The following is a 21,435-nucleotide window of genomic DNA, read 5'->3' on the forward strand; positions in this document are numbered from 1 at the left end:
TGTGTGGTTCTCTGTGAGGCAGGGGGCCGGGGGGGCCAGGGTGAGGGCCAGAGGAGGGCCGGGGGAGGGCCGGGGGGGGCCAGGGTGAGGGCCAGGGTGAGGGCCAGGGGAGGGCCGGGGGGGGCCAGGGTGAGGGCCAGGGTGAGGGCCAGGGGAGGGCCGGGGGGGCCAGGGTGAGGGCCAGGGGGGGCCAGGGGTAATGAAGCTCCTCTCCTGACGACAATAGGATGAATGTTTACCTTCTTTAACCTTTTTATCCCTAAGTAATGAGTCCAGGTCCCCTGAGCTGACACCACAGACACACACAGGCTTTCACACACAGCTGAGAGATAATGAGGCTTCAGCAACATGCCAGTGGTGTGTGTGTGAACTTTCACGGCACAAAGGCAAGAAGCAATATCAGACCTCCATGTTTGTTTGCAGCTGAAATAAATTAAACTGGATTTTAGCACTTAATCAACTTGGCACGTGGCACTATTAATAAGTTGAAATACCAACCCTGGTGGTGCACACTCCTTCACAAGGTCTCGTTATATGAAAACACCCGTCGTTGTGAGAAGAGACTTTTGATGTGAGAAAACTTCTGAGTGGAAACCCTCAGTCAGTCAGTCAGGTCACCAGCGCTGCCTCTCACCCTCTCTCACCCTCTCTCACCCTCTCTCACCCTCCCTCACCCTCTCTCACCCTCTCTCACCCCCCCTCACCCTCCCTCACCCCCCCTCACCCTCTCTCATCCCCGCTCACCCTCTCTCACCAGTTAGGATCAAATTATGTGTCATTTGATTTGAAAGCTGCTCTTTATTCCCGGTCGGCCTGCCTGGCGTTTATTTCCCTGCAGACTGAAGCCTCTAAACCCCGGGTCTTCAAAGAGGACAGTTAACCGCCGCCTCCTCCTCCACAGTGGCGCTGCTCGGCTTTACAACCCAACTCTTTATTTCCTCAGAGAGTTCTGGGCAAATGTCAGTAATCCTCCTCCGCATCCTCCTCTCCTCCTCCTCCTCCTCCTCCTCCTCCTCCTCTCCTCTCCTCCTCCTCCTCCTCCTCCTGATCAGCTCACCTCCGCTGGGCCGGAGGACCAGACGCTGAGCATCCCTCTTCTTCACAGAGGCGGAGGCGGAGAGTTAACAAAGGCGCTTGTAATCCCAAATTATGATCCCCCGGCTTACATCCACACTCACAGGAGGACGTTATTATGCTCAGAGAGGATTAGTGTTCGGTTCTGTCCGGGCGCCCGGCAGCATCAAGGCACCTTGGAGTCTATTCAACTAAAACCTGCATACTCTGGTAAGCATAATACACTCTACACTAGCCCTAACTATACTCTGGTAAGAGTATAACCCTAACTAGCCCTAACTATACTCTGGTAAGCATAATACACTCTACACTAGCCCTAACTATACTCTGGTAAGAGTATAACCCTAACTAGCCCTAACTATACTCTGGTAGGCATAATACACTCTACACTAGCCCTAACTATACTCTGGTAGGCATAATACACTCTACACTAGCCCTAACTACACTCTGGTAAGAGTATAACCCTAACTAGCCCTAACTATACTCTGGTAGGCATAATACACTCTACACTAGCCCTAACTACACTCTGGTAGACATAATACACTCTACACTAGCCCTAACTACACTCTGGTAGACATAATACACTCTACACATCTGTCATATCACTAACCTGTCATATCACTAACCTGTCATATCACTAACCTGTCATGATGTCACTAACCTGTCATATCACTAACCTGTCATGATGTCACTAACCTGTCATGATGTCACTAACCTGTCATATCACTAACCTGTCATATCACTAACCTGTCATATCACTAACCTGTCATGTCACTAACCTGTCATGTCACTAACCTGTCATATCACTAACCTGTCATGTCACTAACCTGTCATGTCACTAACCTGTCATGTCACTAACGTCATGAGAGGTGTTAAGACAGTTACATAAGACCAGAGGTGATGTCAGGAGAAGGTGCAGTGTTAGCTAGCCTCAGGGCTAAGGAAGCCGTGTTTCGTAGCAGCTACGCTAGCCTCAGGGCTAAGGGAAGCAGGACAAGAGGACCACGCATACAAATGTTAACATTTATTGCTTTATCTGAATACTGCATTGAAAGCAAAAGCATTCAGAGTAATACACAGAAATTATACAATTATATATGGTTTCACAAAGGTCAGTGAACACACATACTGTATTACAATCTACAAAAATCTACTTTACAGAAATTTAAAATTCTAAATATCAAAAGTACAGCTGCAGAAAACAGGTGTAGAGTTGGTAACCAGTCTCTGCTCTGGATCTCTGTCAGTGGAACAACCTGGTGACATCATCACGATACAAAGCGGAAGTCATCTTTGTAAGTTTAAACAGCTGGTTTTGGAAACTAAAATAAACTGTCTGCCCCCGAAAAAACATATTCCTCAAATAAAATGAGCCGTTCATTTTGAAATGTTCATATAAATTATGGTGGGTTCGGTTCAATGCACTCAAAAAAAATGATATAATCTTACATGTGACTCCTCCTCTACTAAGGTAAAGGTAGCATGTTATATTACTCTCTCAGTGGGGTGGGGGGGTGTTTCATCATAGCAAAGACAACAGATGCGTTTTAAAAAGGAGAATAAGGACAGAAGGACAGGTTATGGAGAAACGACTTCAATACTCCGATCATACGATCATCTCACAAGGGAAAAATGGTGTGGAAATAAAACAAATAAACAAACAAATCAAAGACTTAAAGAGAGAGGGCCCTGTACCCTGACCCCTAACCCCCAACCCTAACCCTAACCCTAACCCAAGGTACAGTAGTGGTTTGGGGCTGAAAGCTGAAGGGGTGGGGGGGGGCTGGGGCTGGGGGGTGGCGGTGTGAACACTGAAGTGTTTTTGCTTCAGTCAGGAAAATAGATGCTGCCAGCGTTAGTTCATCTCTGGAGGGACTGCATAACTCCGGGGAGGGAGGGGGGGAGGTGGAGGGACTGCATAACTCCTGGTGGGGGTGGAGGGACTGCATAACTCCTGGGGGGGGTGGCGGGGGGGGCTGGAGGGACTGCATAACTCCTGGGGGGGGAGGGGGGGTTGGAGGGACTGCATAACTCCTGGGGGGGGGAGGGGGGGGGGGCTGGAGGGACTGCATAATAACTCCTGGGGGTGGGGCGGGGCTGGGCTAGCTTTTTTACCTTTCCTGTCAAATGTCCAAAAGGGTGAGGGTTGTGTGTGTGTGTGTGTGTGTGTGTGTGTGTGTGGGGGGGAACGACAAAATCATGGCTGACTGAAACAAAGACCTGGACGACCACAAGCCTTCAACACAACTCAAACAGACGATACAGGTAAAAAAAAAAAAAAAAGGAGAGAAAAATAAAATAAAAAATAAAATATAAAAATTCCAGTTTATTGGAATTCTGAACAGTTTATTTAATTAACGCCAACGGCAACGACAGGAGGCCGTTAGAGGGTTGCTGCCCCGCGTGTAGACGAGGCATAAAGTATCTGGAGGGCAGGTTGGGGGGGGGCTTCACCAGTGACAGTCAAGCTGGACTTGAGGACAGATGTCTGATGGTCACATGGTCCGGGGGGGGGGAGGGGCTTAGTCCTGCTCCATGGGCTCGTCCCCAGTGCCAGAGTCCGCGCTGCTGCTGCTCTCCATGGCCCCCTCTGAGGTGGGGGGGTCCGGGGTGCTGCTGGAGGGAGCGGGGGCCGCCTCGTCGTCCCTGGGCGGGGCCGCGCTCTCTTCACTGCTACCGCTGCTGCTGCTGACCGGCTCGCTGGGCTCCTGGCCCCCGGCGCCCCCCCCTGCCCGGGCCTCCGGGCCCTCCGGCGTGTCGGGGGGGGCCCCCGGCTGCTCTGACTGGTCCATGTCGTTGGCCCCCTCCTCCTGGGAGGACCCAGACGACGGCTCCTCCCTCTCTGACGACCCCCCCGCCTCCTGGCCTCCCGACCCCCCGCCCGCCTCCTGGCCTCCTGACACCCCCGCGGAAGAGACCTCCGGCTGGGTGCTCGACGGCTCTGTGGGACACGGAGGAGACAGGAAGGGTTAATGTCATGGAGGGAGAGAGATGAAGGGTTAATGTAAAGGAGGACAGGAAGGGTTAATGTCATGGAGGGAGAGAGATGAAGGGTTAATGTAAAGGAGGACAGGAAGGGTTAATGTCATGGAGGACAGGAAGCGAATAGAAGTGGGCCAAGGATTGACCCTTGGGGAACCCCACATGTCATTTTAACAGGAAGGGTTAATGTCATTAGGTTTACCTAGTAGGTATACCTACAAACTAGGGATGTCATGATACAGTCAACTCACAATACGATTTTTTAACAAAATGAGATTTTGCAGACAAATATTATGACATGAAAAAGATCCTTCTGCACAGTGCCCTGTCTCCGCCCCATGCTGGCTCTCTGTGTTTTGCCTTTTGGGTGGTTTGGTAACCTAGATGATTTTGATCTGACATTTCACATACGTACACAAACTCACAAAAGTATTAAAAACACAGGCCGTAAAAAACACCACTAAAACATGCTGGCTCGTAACGCCGCTTCTCTCTTCAAATCTCCTCAGCTCTCCATAAGCTACATGCTTTGAATTATCCTAATAACCAGATATAGTTATTACGATACAGGTAGAAAGCACAGATTATCTGCTTTCAGGAAGCGTTGGAATTGTTTCGATAGCACATTTACTTTAGTAATTACAGTAATAACACCAACATGTGTTAAATGCTGTCAGTTTTTAAGGGTTTAAAAGAGTATCGCGATAAACTGGCTCCCCGCTGGTGGAATGAGCTCCCCACGGCCGTCAGAACGGCTGAGTCACTACCCATCTTCCGTCGTAGACTGAAGACCCATCTCTTCAGGTTACATCTTAACTGCTCCTCCTGAGACATCTTCTGACCCTCACCACTACGTCTCCTAAAGACACCCGCTTTCCCCTCTACTGTGTCCCTAAGAACTTCTATGGCCCCCCTTGTACTGTTTCTCAGTTTCTCCAGAGGAAAAAAAAAAAAAAAGTTTTAGTAGAAGGCGATAGGGAGAAGGTTTTTTCTTCTATCAGTGGCCCCGGGCCCGAGCTAGATTACTCTTCCTGCAACGAATGGTGGATTGCTGATTCACATGCTTAGTATTCAAATGTATTGATTGTAAGTCGCTTTGGAATAAGGCGTCTGCTAAATGCCAAAAATGTAAATGTAAATGTAAATGATTCATTTTTAATTTCACCAATTTGAACCGTCTCATATTAGTATGGATAGTTAAGTCTGGCCATGCATCGTTACATCCCTGCAACTAACAGGTGTCTAGGACGCCACGATGCATGAAGGAAAAAAGGGTGCCAGATATTTCCCAGATAAGCCCTCCATAGCCTGGCCCCCCCTTACCTGACTGACCTCCCTCTCCCCCACCGCCCTACCTGTACCCTACCATCCTCATCCACTGTTCCCCTCACTGTCCCACCCTGAGAACTCAAAGGCTTCGGTCACCGTGCTTTTTCATGTGCTGCACCCCGCCTCTGGAACTCTCTCCCTCAACCACCCATAGGGCTTTCACACTGGCAGTTCCGAACGCCGGTTCGCGTTCGGAAACCTCCGAACGTTGGCGCTGTCTGGCGAACGAGCCCGCGTTCATACCAGTGTATCGTTCGCCAGACAGCGCCAACGTTCGGAGGTTTCCGAACGCGAACCGGCGTTCGGAACTGCCGGTGTGTAAGCCCTATCAGAGACTCACCCTCACTCTCCACTTTTAAATCCCACCTCAAAACCTACCTGTTCTCCCACGCATACAACCTCCCTACCCCCTAACCATCTCCCCTAACCCTGCCACGCCCCCTCCCCCCTGGACATGCATACAACCTTCCCTACCCCTAACCATCTCCCCTAACCCTGCCACCCCCCTCCCTCCTCCCCCGGACATGCATACAACCTCCCCTACCCCTAACCATCTCCCCTAACCCTGCCACCCCCCTCCCTCCCCCCCCCAGACATGCATACAACCTCCCCTACCCCTAACCATCTCCCCTAACCCTGCCACCCCCCTCCCTCCCCCCCTGGACATGCATACAACCTCCCCTACCCCTAACCATCTCCCCTAACCCTGCCACCCCCCTCGCCCCTTGGACATTGCTGTGTTAATTGTTCCCTGTGCCTGTTGGTTAACTCTGTGTTCTATGTGCTCATGTTATCTGTTGCTTGTTGTTTCTGTGTTTTCTGTTTCTCCCATATTGTCAGCGTCTTTGAGCCCCGGAAAGACACCATATAAATACAATGACTTATTATTATTATTATTATTATTATTATTATTATTATTATTATTATTATTATTATTATTATTATTATTATAATAATAATATCAGTCCTACCTTGGTCCTCACAGGTCCCTGCTGCAGTACTGGCAGCCTCCCTCTCCTCCTCCTCCTCACGCTCCTCCTCCTCCTCCTCCTCCTTCTCCTGGACCATAGACTCCGCCTCCTCTGACAGGCTGTCGGCGGCGTGCACGGGTCTGAGCGTGGCGGCCTCCTGCTCCTCCTCCTCCTCGTCCTCCTCGTCTTCCTCCTCCTCGTCCTTGTTGAACTTGAGTCTCTTCACTTCGTGCTGGTCGGCCTCCATGTCCTCCTCCTCCGCCTCGTCATGGTGCTTGTTCTTCACCGCGCTGCCCGACGCCTCGCTGAAAGAGACACAGAGACACACAGACACACAGAGACACACAGACACAGAGACACACAGAGACACACAGAGACACACAAGACACAGAGACACACAGAGACACACAGAGACACAGAGAGACACAGAGAGACACAGAGAGACACAGAGATTAGGGTCAGGGTTAGACTAGGGTCGGGGTTAGATTAGGGTCAGGGTTAGACTAGGAACTGAATTTCCCGACTCGTTTCCCCACTCGTTCACATTTTAAGTGATTTGTTGTAAAATATTCACATTATTTTTGGAAAGAAAAAATTGCATTATTAATAATTCAACTTACTTCAGGTATTTAATAAAAGTAGTTTGGCAGACATTTCACTTCATGTTCCTAGTGTCTGTAGTTACCTGGAGGGCTTGTGGTGTGTCTGGTCTGTGGTTAGTGTCTGTAGTTACCTGGAGGGCTTGTGGTGTGTCTGGTCTGTGGTTAGTGTCTGTAGCTAGTGTCTGTAGTTACCTGGAGGGCTTGTGGTGTGTCTGGTCTGTGGTTAGTGTCTGTAGCTAGTGTCTGTAGTTACCTGGAGGGCTTGTGGTGTGTCTGGTCTGTGGTTAGTGTCTGTAGCTAGTGTCTGTAGTTACCTGGAGGGCTTGTGGTGTCTGGTCTGTAGTTAGTGTCTGTAGTTACCTGGAGGGCTTGTGGTGTGTCTGGTCTGTGGTTAGTGTCTGTAGCTAGTGTCTGTAGTTACCTGGAGGGCTTATGGTGGTCTGTGGGGTCTTTGTCGTCTGTGCTGTCGGGCAGGCCGTTGGTGGCCATGGAGGAGGCGAGGGAAAGCTTTGGTCTGTTCAGCGGCCGGGGAGTCCCGGGGCCGTTCACCTTCCTGAGAGACCAGCGGGACCAGAGGGACAGTGCACGTAAGTAAAGCTTTATCAGGGTATATACAGGAATCTTGAGGTTAATTTCAATACCTTTCTAAGACTTTTTAAAGACCTTGTCAATATTTGTCCAGACCTCACCACCACTTCGAGCTGTAACCGTTTACATCAGTGACACCTTTAACTTTAGTTTGCAATAGGGCTGTTACGATTAGTCGACGTCATCGACTACGTCAATACGTCGGTTTGCGTAATATGCGTCGGTTAGTCGTAAATAAACAAAATGGCGATTTTTTTTTTCTTTTTTTTTTCTTCTTTATTTTACCAGGCGAGACAATTAAGTGTATGAGTGAAAAATGGATAGCTACTAGCTAATGTTACACAAGCAATGTAGCTCACCACAGTTCGTATGTCTTGTCTTCTGGTGTTAGTAACGTTAGCTATGTAGCTGGCTAGCTACGGTAGCCTATTGTCATTGTGGTGCGAGCACCTACTGTACGTTATCTAGCTCGTAGCTCGCATGCTACGTTAGCATCAATTTAGCTAATCATAACATAGCAGCGAGAGTAATGTTAGCTAGCTATGTAGCTACTAGCTAGCTATGTGTTGTGGTGATGGACAGACTTCTAAATGGCCATGTTGGCATTCAAGTTGGCTAAACATAGCAGTGAGGTGGAGACAAATAAGATTATTTATTTATTTTTTTCCGAACAAGACTTATCGATAAATTAGTCGTTCAACTAATCGATAAAATAATCGCTAGATTAATCGTTAGAAAAATAGTCGTTTGGGACAGCACTAGTTTGCAATAGACTAGACCACTGCCATACAACAGAATTTCCAGTTCATCTTTGTTTTTTAATAAAACTAATAAATTCACGAACTTTTACTAAAAGTTTTTAGGACTCAAACTCTTTGGACAGAGTCTAATTCAGAAAAATACCTACAAAATTCAAGACCTCATAACACCGTGATGAGACTTTTTAATACTTATTAACTCATTGACTGCCAAAGACGCCAATTGGCGTCTTATAGAATAGTAACGTTGACTGCCAAAGACGCCAATTGGCGTCTTATAGATTTGTTTTTTTTTCCCCGCGGGGATCGCGTTATTGACATGTTCTACACCTAGCGAGTGAATTTCAGACTTGGGTGTAATGTATTTCGGTCCCAGATGGGGGCAGTAGTTCGATAAAAGCCTGGAGAAGGAAGTGGCTTGCTGTGGGTTGTAGTAATCAGTGTTTCCTCTACATGCATTTCATCGTGACGGACCGCCACGATGGAATTTCCTCCGCCACCATTCAGATTTCTCAAAAAAAAAAAAAAAAAAATTTAGGCCGCTTTTCAGACCTTCACATCGCTAGACACACCCACAAGCGCGAAGCGACGTGCTTGCAAAACTGTTTTGTGATTGGTCGAATACATCTAGGCTGCGTGTAGTCTACAAACTACTTCAAATGTTACAATATGCGCGACGACGGTGCTGGATCCTGGATCTGTGCATCGGTGTGCAGGAAGAACACGGAGCAGGCGCCAGACCAGACTAGATGATCGTGGAGTGAAGATATTATGAAAGTGTACGTGCTTGTCGATCACCCGTCGCATCGCGTACGCTTTAATAATCTCTTCACTCCACAATCATCTAGTCTGGTCTGGCGCCTGCTCCGTCTGTTTTTCTTCCTGCACACAGGTAAACAGATCCAGGATCCAGCAGCGTCTTCGGGCTCGCGCAAACAAACCCGGCGAATTTTTTTACTTGCCCCAGGCAAGCGTTACTGTTGAACCCTGCTGATACATGATTCTTCCCTGCACATTGACAATGTTTTCTCTCTCCTCTTTCTTCTGCGTTGTGAAGGGATCCACTGCAGCGTACACGAAAAGCGGCTACTGTGTCAACCGCTTCCCATAATAGTTACAACAACCATAAAGCCTCCATAATGATAATGAAAAGAAGGGGAGACGAATTTTTTATTGACAACGGAATTACATGCTGGAAAAACATGCAGACACAGACAATTTTTTGGCCATCCTCGAGTTTTGGCTGAAATTACGTCGTTGTTTTGAGCGCGCGTGCGCGTTTCATGCGCGTGCACGCGGGAAAAATCGCGGGCGCGCGCGGTCAACGCTATCCGCCACCATTGTAAAAATTCCTGGAGGAAACACTGAGTAATGGCGAAACGGATCAGGGTATGTGCCAAACGCGGCGCGGAGCATTGCGGCCATCGCGCGACTCTTCAAACAGTTCAGAGTCGGATGATACAGAAAAAGTGCAGAAAAAATAAAAAAAATAAAAAAGTTCTGCAGAAAAAGCTCGTTTTCTCTGTTTATTGGTCAATATCAGGTGTTTTTGCTGAAACCACCCTATGTTCTACGGCCGATTTCTAAACACTCAAAGAGGCTAGAAACAAACTTTCTTTTTCTGATGAAAGAAGAGAGTCTAAAGTTTTGGTAGATATGTTCAATGTTTATGTAGTCCGAAAAGTCAATATTTGGTGGGTCTTCAAAGTTCAGCGAAAATGCCCCAAAAGTCTGGCAGTGTGGAGCTCTCCGCTCTGAACATGGCTGGCAGTCAAAGTTAAGGGTCTTGATTTTCCAAAAATGGATTTATCAACTTTTAATACTTTTCAAGACACCGCGGATACCCTGATTTATATAGCACCTTTCATACAAGAAATGCAACAGGAATAAAGAACATAAAGTGAATATAAAAACATATATAAAAACCATATACAAGCATAGAATGAATATAAAAGCATTTTATGCTCGGGACCAGAATTACTCAGAAGGATTGGTTGCATAGCAACCAAGCAAGCAGCAAATTATTTGAGCCACATTGATGGAACCGACCGCAAGCTTATTTAAACCTTGGATCAGAGTTAATCGCCTGGATCAGAGTTAATCGCGCTTAGTGGAACGGGGCCCCAGATCTGTTCACTCTGGGACCCGGTTTAAAAACATAGCGTATTCAGGCTCCCAGAACACGGCTGTAGGTGTAGGTGTGGGTGAGGGATGGGAGGGTCAGGTTACCTCTCAGTAAAGGCAGACGTGTTGCCAGGCAGCATCACTCCGTTCACCCTGTTCACACCGCTGCAGCCATTCTTCCTTCAGGACGGAGAGAGAGAGACGTGAGGCACAACAACACACACATTCAGATCTACACACACACACACACACACTCTTCAGACAGCACACACCTCAGATCTACACACACACACTCTTCAGATCTACACACACACTCTCTTCAGATCTACACACACACACACTCTCTTCAGATCTACACACACACTCTCTTCAGATCTACACACACACACACTCTCTTCAGATCTACACACACACACACACACACACTCTCTTCAGATCTACACACACACACACTCTCTTCAGATCTACACACACACACTCTTCAGACAGCACACACATTCAGATCTACACACACACACTCTTCAGATCTACAACAGCACACACTCTTCAGATCTACACACACACACACACACACTCTACAGATCTACACACACACACACACACACTCTTCAGATCTACACACACACACTCTTCAGATCTACACACACACACTCTACAGATCTACACACACACACTCTTCAGATCTACACACACACTCTTCAGATCTACACACACACACACACTCTACAGATGTACACACACACACACACACACACTCTTCAGATCTACACACACACACACACACACACACACACACACACTCTACAGATCTACACACACAATCTTCAGATCTACACACACACACACTCTTCAGATCTACACACACACACACACTCTTCAGATCTACACACACACACACACACACACACACACACTCTTCAGATCTACACACACACACACACACACACACACTCTTCAGATCTACACACACACACACACTCTTCAGATCTACACACACACACTCTTCAGATCTACACACACACACTCTTCAGATCTACACACACACACACACACACACACACACACACACTCTTCAAATCTAAACACACACTCTTCAGATCTACACACACACACACTCTTCAGATCTACACACACACACTCTTCAGATCTACACACACACACACACTCTTCAGATCTACACACACACACTCTTCAGATCTACACACACACACACACTCTTCAAATCTACACACACACACTCTTCAGATCTACACACACACACACACTCTTTAAATCTACACACACACTCTTCAGATCTACACACACACACACACTCTTCAGATCTACACACACACACACTCTCTTCAGATCTACACACACACACTCTTCAGATCCACACACACACACACTCTTCAAATCTACACACACACTCTTCAGATCTACACACACACACACACTTCAGATCTACACACACACTCTTCAAATCTACACACACACACACACACACTCTACAGATCTACACACACACACACACTCTTCAGATCTACAACAGCACACTCTTCAGATCTACACACACACACACACACACACACACACACACTTCAGATCGACAACAGCACACTCTCTTCAGATCTACACACACACACACACACACACACACACACACACACACACACACACACACTCTTCAGATCGACACTCCTCAGACAGCAGAATAAGGACAAAGAAAGGACAAAGACATGTGACTTACTCTGAGGTAGGATGGACAGAGCTGACCACCATCACATTCTGGGAAAAAGACAAAGAGATTCATTACACGCACAAAGAAAATGTAAAAACAAAGAAAGAAAGAAAGAAAGAAAGAAAAAAAACCGTTACAGCAGAATGTCACCCTGTAATCCAGTGGTGCTGTTGTTTTCATTAACCCACAGACACATGCAACGTACGCTAAACGACGCTTGTTCAAGACTGTAGCATCATGGATTGACTAGAACATTGATTTAGTCCCTTTAAAGGGATGTTCCACACAATTAGGCAGGGTTCGACATTAACTGTTGTGTGACATTATCGTGGAGTGAAGATATTATTAAAGCGTGCGTACGCACTGATCGACAGACAGGTGGACAGGTGCTTTACGCTTTAATAACATCTTCACTCCACGATCATCTAGTCTGGTCTGGCACCTGCGCCGTCCCTTGTTCTTCCTGCACACCGATACACAGATCCAGGAGCGCCGTCGCTGTCGCGCAAACAAACACGGCAATTCTTTTTACTTGCCCCGGGCAATCGGGCAGCCGTTAATGTCGAACCCTGTTAAGTGGTCCGCAGAGTAGAAGTGGTACGTCAAAGTCTCCCTTCCTGACACCCAAAATGTGATGCTATAACCACACACCAGAAGAGGAACGGTGTAGACATGTATACACGTTTTACATTACCATCAACAATGTACTTCAGAGTTGAGTTAGTGTTCTTATGGACTTATTGTCTTTTATATATATATAGTCTGTCTGTGTATATATATATGGCCATTCAGACAGACATTGGGATGAGTAAAGACTGTTTGGGGCGGAGGACGACACAGCTAGAGGATGTAAACAGAGGTGAACCTCCCACACCAGGTGTGTGAACCTAGTCACTGTTAACCTGCTACCTCACCTTCTCCACTCCTCTGAGGAACTGTTAACCTGCTGCTGCTGCCTCACCTTCTCCACTCCTCTGAGGAACTGTTAACCTGCTGCTGCCTCACCTTCTCCACCCCTCTGAGGAACTGTTAACCTGCTGCTGCCTCACCTTCTCCACTCCTCTGAGGAACTGTTAACCTGCTGCCTCACCTTCTCCACCCCTCTGAGGAACTTCTCTGTTCCTGTGTAGTTCCTCTTGGGTTCTGTCAGCAGCTCACACAGACGCTGGATCGTAAACGGGATCCTGGAGGAAAGAGACAAGAGATATGAGACATATGAGACATATGAGAAGGTGAGGACAAAACTGACATAACGCGGGAAACGCTTCTAATGTCTAGATAGATCTGACAACGACAAAGAGGTGTGTTTTTAAACATGTGACACGTTCTAATGCTCTGGTCCTCATATCGACAACCAATCAAAATGTTCAGACTTTTCTTTTGAAACACGGAACTACGTTTCAACGTTGTTGAGAATCACGACACAAGCTCGCTAGTTAAGCCGAAATACTGCAACAACGCAATGGATTGGGTGAGTAATCCCCACTGCTACCTAGTTAACTAGAACACTACTTTACATTGTTACCTAGTTAACTAGAACACTACTTTACATTGTTACCTAGTTAACTAGAACACTACTTTACATTGTTACCTAGTTAACTAGAACACTACTTTACATTGTTACCTAGTTAACTAGAACACTACTTTACATTATTAGCAGGCTCACAAAACAAGCGATGTGTAATTGATTTTCAACAACGTGGAAATGTATTCATATTAATACATTTAAAAAAGTCTGATCATTACATCAGATCCTGATATGAGGACTAAAGCATTAGAACGTGTCATATCCACGGTGGACAGCTGAACCTGTAGGTGGCGCCATTGTACAGAGATCCCAGCGTCAGTGATCCTGACATCCTCTCCAGACAGCATCACACGCCTGCTGTAGGAAAGTTGAGTTGAGTCTGAATGTCATAGTGGTGAAACTCACCCGTTGTAATCGTTCACAATCTTCAGTATCCTCTCCTTCATGTCCTCGTAGGGGATGGACTCCACGTTGGGGTTGCTGGCGCTTCGCTGCTCGGGGGCGGAGGTCTTAAAGTCGTCCATCACTTTCTCCAGTTTGAAGAGGAAGTAGCTTTTAAACTGGGACCATTGAACCCTGGAGAGACACAGCAGCAGTGAGTCACCCTGCCCTGAACACCACCCGTCATCATGACTGGAGTCCTTTGAGTTTATATAATATATAGAGATCAAAAAGGCAAACCCATTGACACTTACAAAGCTAAGCACGATTATGGTTATAGCATACTACCATATCAAAGACATCTTACAAATAAAATCATTCCATGTGTAAATTCTCTACCTCCCCTTTGTGCTTTCACTCTTAGAATAAACAGTGACTTTGCACTGTCATGTAGCAGGAAGTACAAAGGAATACAGAATAATCCGAATGAACTGTGTCAAATATGAAGAGATACCAATAAGAGTTAGCATAAGCCTCTACTCATAATGGAGACACAGTAAAGGGTTACCATAGCAGCCATGTAACCAAACATAAATAAATATAGTGGTACTTGTTCATGGGTATTAGATGGTGAACTTACATGGTCTCTCCCGTCTTGGCGACATGACACAAGAACTGGTCCAGCAGGGGAGAAACCTCTTGCTTCCCTTTCTTGTCAAAGTCTGAAAGGTGACAAACAGGTGAGCAGCCAGTCAGTAAACGCACCTGGAATCCAGTTAAGGAACTGGACATAGGTTACCACGCGAGTAGAAAAGTGATTCAGCCATAAAGAATATTATTTTGAAATACAGAACAACATTTGCTATAATAGCCAGCAACTAGCTAGCTGTGTACACAGACAACCAGACAATCAGAAAACCAGACAGACAGACAACCAGACAATCAGAAAACCAGACAACCAGACAACCAGACATTGACAACGAGACAATCAGACAATCAGAAAACCAGACAGACACTCAGCCTAAGACAGATGAACAGTGGCAACAACCAGGCATCACATTGAGAGCATCGTTGTGTTCATGGGGACATGCTGTCTTTTTTGTTTAGCTGCCTTTTAGTTAACAGTTTACATAACATCAGCAAACAATCTGACATGAGCCAGCTAACTAACTAACCAGCTAACTAACTAACCAGCTAACTAACTAACCAGCTGACTAACTAACCAGCTGACTAACTAACCAGCTAACTAACTAACCAGCTGACTAACTAACCAGCTGACTAACTAACCAGCTGACTAACTAACCAGCTAACTAACTAACTAACTAACTAACCAGCTGACTAACTAACCAGCTAACTAACTAACCAGCTAACTAACTAACTAACTAACCAGCTGACTAACTAACCAGCTGACTAACTAACCAGCTAACTAACTAACTAACCAGCTGACTAACTAACCAGCTAACTAACTAACCAGCTAACTAACTAACCAGCTAACTAACTAACTAACCAGCTGACTAACTAACCAGCTGACTAACTAACCAGCTAACTAACTAACTAACTAACCAGCTGACTAACTAACCAGCTAACTAACTAACTAACTAACCAGCTGACTAACTAACCAGCTAACTAACTAACCAGCTAACTAACTAACTAACTAACCAGCTGACTAACTAACCAGCTGACTAACTAACCAGCTAACTAGCTGACTAACTAACCAGCTAACTAACCAGCTAACTAACTATACCCCCTATAGCTACAGGCATACTACCTACAGATGGCTAGCTTTGGGAGGAACTGATGATGTACGACATCACAGTCATCAATGCATAGCAACTAGCCTAGCTACCTGGCCAGGGTAACCCAGGGTAACACGTCTAGCTGGCCAGGGTAACCAGGGTAACCCAGGGTAACACATCTAACTGGCCAGGGTAACCAGGGTAACACAGCTAACTGGCCAGGGTAACCAGGGTAACACATCTAACTGGCCAGGGTAACCAGGGTAACACACAGTGGCGGCTGGCCAATAGAGGGTGCTGGGGCGCCGCCCCCACCTTCACTTCCTAGTTGCGACTTGTAAAAGTTTTTTTTAAATAAACATTGTTTATTCACAAAATGCGGCTGATATTCTGTCGGCGCCTATCAGCATTCATTAAAAATCCTCCAATACAATAAACATTTTATCTGTGTGTGTGTAAAATTCACTGTGAAAATACTAGTGTTGTTCCGATACCATTTTTTGATCCCGATACCGATACCGATACCTGACCGTGCAGTACTTGCCGATACCGAGTACCGATCCGATACCACGGCGTTTGAAAAAACAAAACAAAAAAACATGTTTTTTGAGCCGCATACTCACCTCGATGTAAAATTATTGCTAACACTTAGTCTGGCACTGCTCAAAACCTTTGTAAAACAGGAAAAAATACCAACAGAGAGTGAATGCTATAGAACTTTTTTTTATTGTCTACCTGGTATGGTGACAAGAAAATCAACCCCTTATAAAACCTGAAATGTGGCTCTCACAGATGCCAATCAGTGCAATATCCATTTAAGATATAAAACAGTCGTAGTAGTAGTGCAACAGCAAGTGAACATTTACAAACAAAATAACTTTAGTACTAAAAAAAAAAAAAAAAAAGTTAGTACTCGCCGATACCGATACCAGCATTTTTGTGCGTATCGGTGGCCATGCCGATACTAGTATCGGTATCGGAACAACACTAGAAAATACATAGGGGAGGAGTCGGGACGCCGGCCGAATGCAAGTCTATGGCACTGCAAATACTTTTGGCTTACACGTGAGCTGTAGCAGCACAAATTGCGCAAAAATTGCGCCTCGAGCATGCGCAGATTATAGGCTTACCTAGGCTGCAGCCTAGGGCCACTACCACTAGGGGTAGTAAAAATAAAAAAATGCCCTGAATATCTGAATATCCGGTTGTTAAGTCTGACGTCAAACGTGACGTTTTGCAATTTCCGGCTCCAAACCAGAAATTCTCTGCACCAGAGTACAAGTGAACTACAGCGGTAGAATGACAGTTTAATCGTTTTTTAGACTGGGATCTATTCATACAACAAGGGACACAGCAGCACTTTCCCGTTGTCCCCATATTGTCAGGGTATTTGAGCCTCGGAAAAGCGCTATATAAATATAATTTATTATTATTATTATTGCGGCATTTCGAAGACAGCGCCTCAGCCAACTTTGGACCCGGAAACGACAACAGGAGAGGAGAGCAATAGAGACAGAACTGAGGTGATAACAAACAGTTCAGTATGACAGAGACAACTAATAGAAAGACAACTGTATGATTATAGAGTTTACATGTTCAAGGAAATATTGTATGATAATAGAAAGGTACACTTTAATTTAATTAAAGAAGTAACAAAGAACACATTTATTATCACAATTGCATTGTGTTCCATGTCTTTCTCCATTGAATAAATAATGCCTAGTTGAATGGCTAAACAAGACAACTGTCTGGACAGTACTATACAGTATATTCTCATGCTAAAATCGACTGTAAATCCAGATTTTAAAGTTGATATTCTTCCCCGTGGAGCATGCCCCCATAACCTGTGCCCCACCCAAAATGTTTAGCACCAGCCGCCACTGGTAACACATCTAACTGGCCAGGGTAACCAGGGTAACACATCAGCCCAGGGTAACCAGGGTAACACATCTAACTGGCCAGGGTAACCAGGGTAACACATCAGCCCAGGGTAACACATCTAACTGGCCAGGGTAACCAGGGTAACACATCAGCCCAGGGTAACCAGGGTAACACATCTAACTGGTCAGGGTAACCAGGGTAACACAGCTAACTGGCCAGGGTAACCAGGGTAACACATCTAACTGGCCAGGGTAACCAGGGTAACACATCTAACTGACCAGGGTAACCCAGGGTAACACATCACCCAGGGGTTAGTTAAGTAGCAGCCAGCTGGTCTGACGCTGTGGTCAGATAACCTCCTGTTATATAAGATAACATATTATACAAAAAAAATAAAAAAAATATATAACCTTCTGTTGTAGATAGATAGGGAGATAACCTCCTGTTGTATAACACCAGTCAGACAGATGATAACAGACCAGCTGGTATAACATATAACACAGCTTTGTCTCGCCATAGCACAGCTATTAATATCAGTGAGGAGCAACACTAGCATGCTAACTGTGTTAAACTAACTTACGCTAAGCTAACCGCTAGCTAGCCGAGCTAAACTAAACAACTAAGCTAAGCTGAACTAAACAGAGTATGCTAAGCTACCTGCTAGCTAGCCGAGCTAAACTAAACAGAGTATGCTAAGCTAACTGCTACATGCTAGTGACACCCTCGTCTGAACGCGTAGCGTTAGCATTTAGCCGGTATAGCAACATTAGCTGAGACATTTTTAACACCGTTTGACAATGTAAAACCACCCCAGGAACAACGCCGGGTGTTTAACGGACATATTAACTCTCAGCTGAGCAGCTTAGTGAAGGTTAGTGACCTGTCAGAGATAGATATATTACCTGTCAGGGCTTCCTGGAGGGAGTCAGGTTCCATCATGTTGTTGTTCCTAGCGTCTCGAGCTTCCAGACTGGCGGTTTGGTGGCGCGCGGCTGCGTTCGTCGACTCGCTCTGAGGGATCTGCTCAGCACTCAATCGACTGCTCTCCGCCAATCCGATCCCTCGGTCCCTTTATGACGTCGGTCGCTGTGTGTAGTGTGGAACTCTCGGAGCGAGTTTACGAACGCGTCTTCTACTACGGTGGCCTGGCCGCGTTTTGAACCACAAAAAAACCACAAAAGTCAGAGGAGGAAGAAGAAGGGTTTTAATATGGCGCTGGTGAGGTGACGTCACCGCCTGGTTCCAGACATGCGCAGTGCCTGATGCCAGAAGGACAGAGTGTACTGTTGCACACAGTTGCACAATGACAGCGAAACAATCATAAAAACTCATCTTTTAAATATTGCCTTTAAATGACTGTATTGTTTTCTAAATGTATCTTTTAATGTTAGTTGATGAATCTATATATTTGTATATGTTGTATATATGTATTTACTTGTTTAAATCTTAAAATAATAATAATAATAATAACTTTATTTGTATAGCGCTTATATAATCTTAATTTTGTAATTTAAATGCAATATTAAAATGATGGGTTTTTATAATCTTAATTTAATTATTTATATAATTAAATATTATATAAATACAATTACTATAATATAATTATAGTAATTCTTATATGATTTAGTTATTGTGTTTATCTTTGTTCTATGCCCCTGGGATTGTATGGTTTATTATTGTATATGTATGTAGTTTATATTATTATATTATATATATATTATGTATTACGGTTTATTCTCAGATAGTACATGTATTACGGTATATTCTCAGATAGTACATGTATTACGGTATATTCTCAGATAGTACATGTATTACGGAACATGCAGTGAACTTGAAAGGACCTGGTCCAGCTATTCATCCTTTCATAACGTCCAACACAAATGTTACTAACAGATTTCATGACAAAAACAGAAGAAAGTGATACATATTCTTTATTTTAAAAAAACATTGAGTAAACATAAGCATGTAGAAACACAGCTATCCTGAATGTCCAGTTTGAATGTTTAAACACATTTGACAAAATGCCAGAGTAGGTCTGCATAGACAGGTGAAGTTATAAACGCTTGTGTTTTAATATCGTTCTGGAGTTCACAGACACTGAGCGTCACATTCACACACAAGACATTCTCTCATACAAAGTTCGCTGTTTTTCTTTCTTCTACAAAAACAAATAGTATTTATTTATACACATATGGCACATATATTTAAAAGTGAGAATATCACTATTACAAGCCCTAACACTTTGGTAGTTAACGCCACACTGTCTTTGTGTTACTGAGGGAGGGAGGGAGAACGAGAGAGAGAGATGGGGGGAAGGGAGAGAGTGGGAGGAGAGAGAGGGAGAGAGAGAGAGGGAAGGATAGAGACAGAGAGAGAGAGAGACAGAGAGAGAGAGAGAGAGAGAGAGAGAGAGAGAGAGAGAGAAGGGGAGGATAGAGACAGAGAGAGAGAGGGATAGAAAGAGAGACAGAGAGAGAGATAGAGAGAGAAAAAGAGAGAGAGAGAGAGAGAGAGAGAGAGAGATAATGCTGAATGGGACATTCCTCTGTAAAATATGAATGTTGAACTGTACTGAGGGAGGGAGGGAGAACGAGAGAGAGAGAGATGGGGAGGATAGAGACAGAGAGAGAGAGAGGGATAGAAAGAGAGACAGAGAGGGAGAGAGAGAGAAAAAAAGAGAGAGACAGAGAGAGAGAGAGAGAGAGAGAGATGGGACATTCCTCTGTAACATTATGAATGTTTAACTGTAGAGAAACGGCAGGTGACGTCCATCCCTCCTTCCGACCCTCAGCTGCAGCTACAACTTGATTACAAAAGTGCATTTGCACGTGTCCTGTGCACGTCAGTGTTAAGATCCTACTGTGTCTGACACTCGTACTGTTTAATACTGTAATACTGGCACCGGCATTTGGCAATAGTTGGTAGAACTACAAACTAACTTGATTGAATTTCCCACTTGTCGTTTCCCCACTCGTTCACATTTTTAAGTGATTCTGTTGTAAAATATTCACATTATTTTTTGGAAATAAAAAATTGCATTATTAATAATTAAACTTACTTCAGGTATTTAATAAAAGTAGTTTGGCAGACGTTTCACCTCATGTTACTTTGCTTACAGCAACGTCTCAAAGCCTCTCTTGCCTGACAGCAGCAGCGTGAGTTAGCTGCTCACTGCAGGCAGAGACGGAGATAATGAACCGCTCTGAGCCCCTGGTAGAGAGAGATGCCTCTAGCGGACCTTTTCATGCACATTCAGAAGAAGAAAACAAACTGGGTTGACAAAAATAACCACTTTGCCACAAGTCTTTCCCACTTTAAAACGTTAAAAAGTGGAAATTAAAAAACATAACCAGCGCTTGAAGCTCCGGAGCACACGCCTTCGACATCAATACAACCATAATGTGTTAACGTATAGAACATCTGGTCGTCTATCTCTGTCTGACCTGTCAATCAGGACCCTAGAAAGCAGTGGGGGAGGGCGGGGGGGGGGGTAGGCAAGCTTCCTCCACAGCATCACTGACCTCTGACCTCTAGGCGGCCTGTCCTTCAACACGACCACCTGATCACATGATCCACACCATCCCTCCTCCAGCATCATCACCACCACCACCACGTCCCTGACTGACCCCCCCGCTGCATCCAACCAGAATGTCATAGTTGATCTGTCGACTAGCCGCAGACGCTGTAAACACCTCCTGGTTGATGCGTGTCAGCGGTCTGGTCTGGGGGGGGAGGGGGAGGGGCCTCCTGGTCTGGTCGTG

At 45.4% G+C, this 21,435-nt stretch overlaps 1 protein-coding gene across 1 annotated transcript; it reads right to left on the reverse strand.

Annotated features, from left to right (window-relative positions):
* Positions 1–3,414: 3,414 nt before the first annotated feature.
* Positions 3,415–18,631, reverse strand: ppp4r2b (protein phosphatase 4, regulatory subunit 2b). Its single transcript, XM_080548469.1, has 9 exons — positions 18,577–18,631; positions 14,698–14,779; positions 14,082–14,252; positions 13,239–13,332; positions 12,158–12,195; positions 10,534–10,608; positions 7,380–7,511; positions 6,424–6,661; positions 3,415–4,013 (listed from the first exon to the last, which is right to left on the reverse strand). The coding sequence occupies exons 1-9, from the start codon at positions 18,611–18,613 to the stop codon at positions 3,597–3,599; spliced, it is 1,284 nt and encodes a 427-aa protein (XP_080404595.1). The 5' UTR covers positions 18,614–18,631; the 3' UTR covers positions 3,415–3,596.
* Between the last annotated feature and the right edge of the window lie 2,804 nt (positions 18,632–21,435).

The sequence above is a fragment of the Nansenia antarctica genome (assembly GCF_963989245.1).
Source record: "Nansenia antarctica genome assembly, chromosome: 18".
Lineage (NCBI taxonomy): Eukaryota > Metazoa > Chordata > Actinopteri > Argentiniformes > Microstomatidae > Nansenia > Nansenia antarctica.

Bases quoted from the DNA above. Each gene is read 5' to 3' on its own strand.
- ppp4r2b (XM_080548469.1), bottom strand. From the start codon at position 18,613: ATGATGGAACCTGACTCCCTCCAGGAAGCCCTGACAG. The intron at 14,780-18,576 runs GTAATATATCTA...GTCACCTTTCAG, and splicing joins CCTCCAGGAAGCCCTGACAG to ACTTTGACAAGAAAGGGAAG. The intron at 12,196-13,238 runs GTGAGGCAGCAG...TCTTTTTCCCAG, and splicing joins TCCTCAGAGGGGTGGAGAAG to AATGTGATGGTGGTCAGCTC.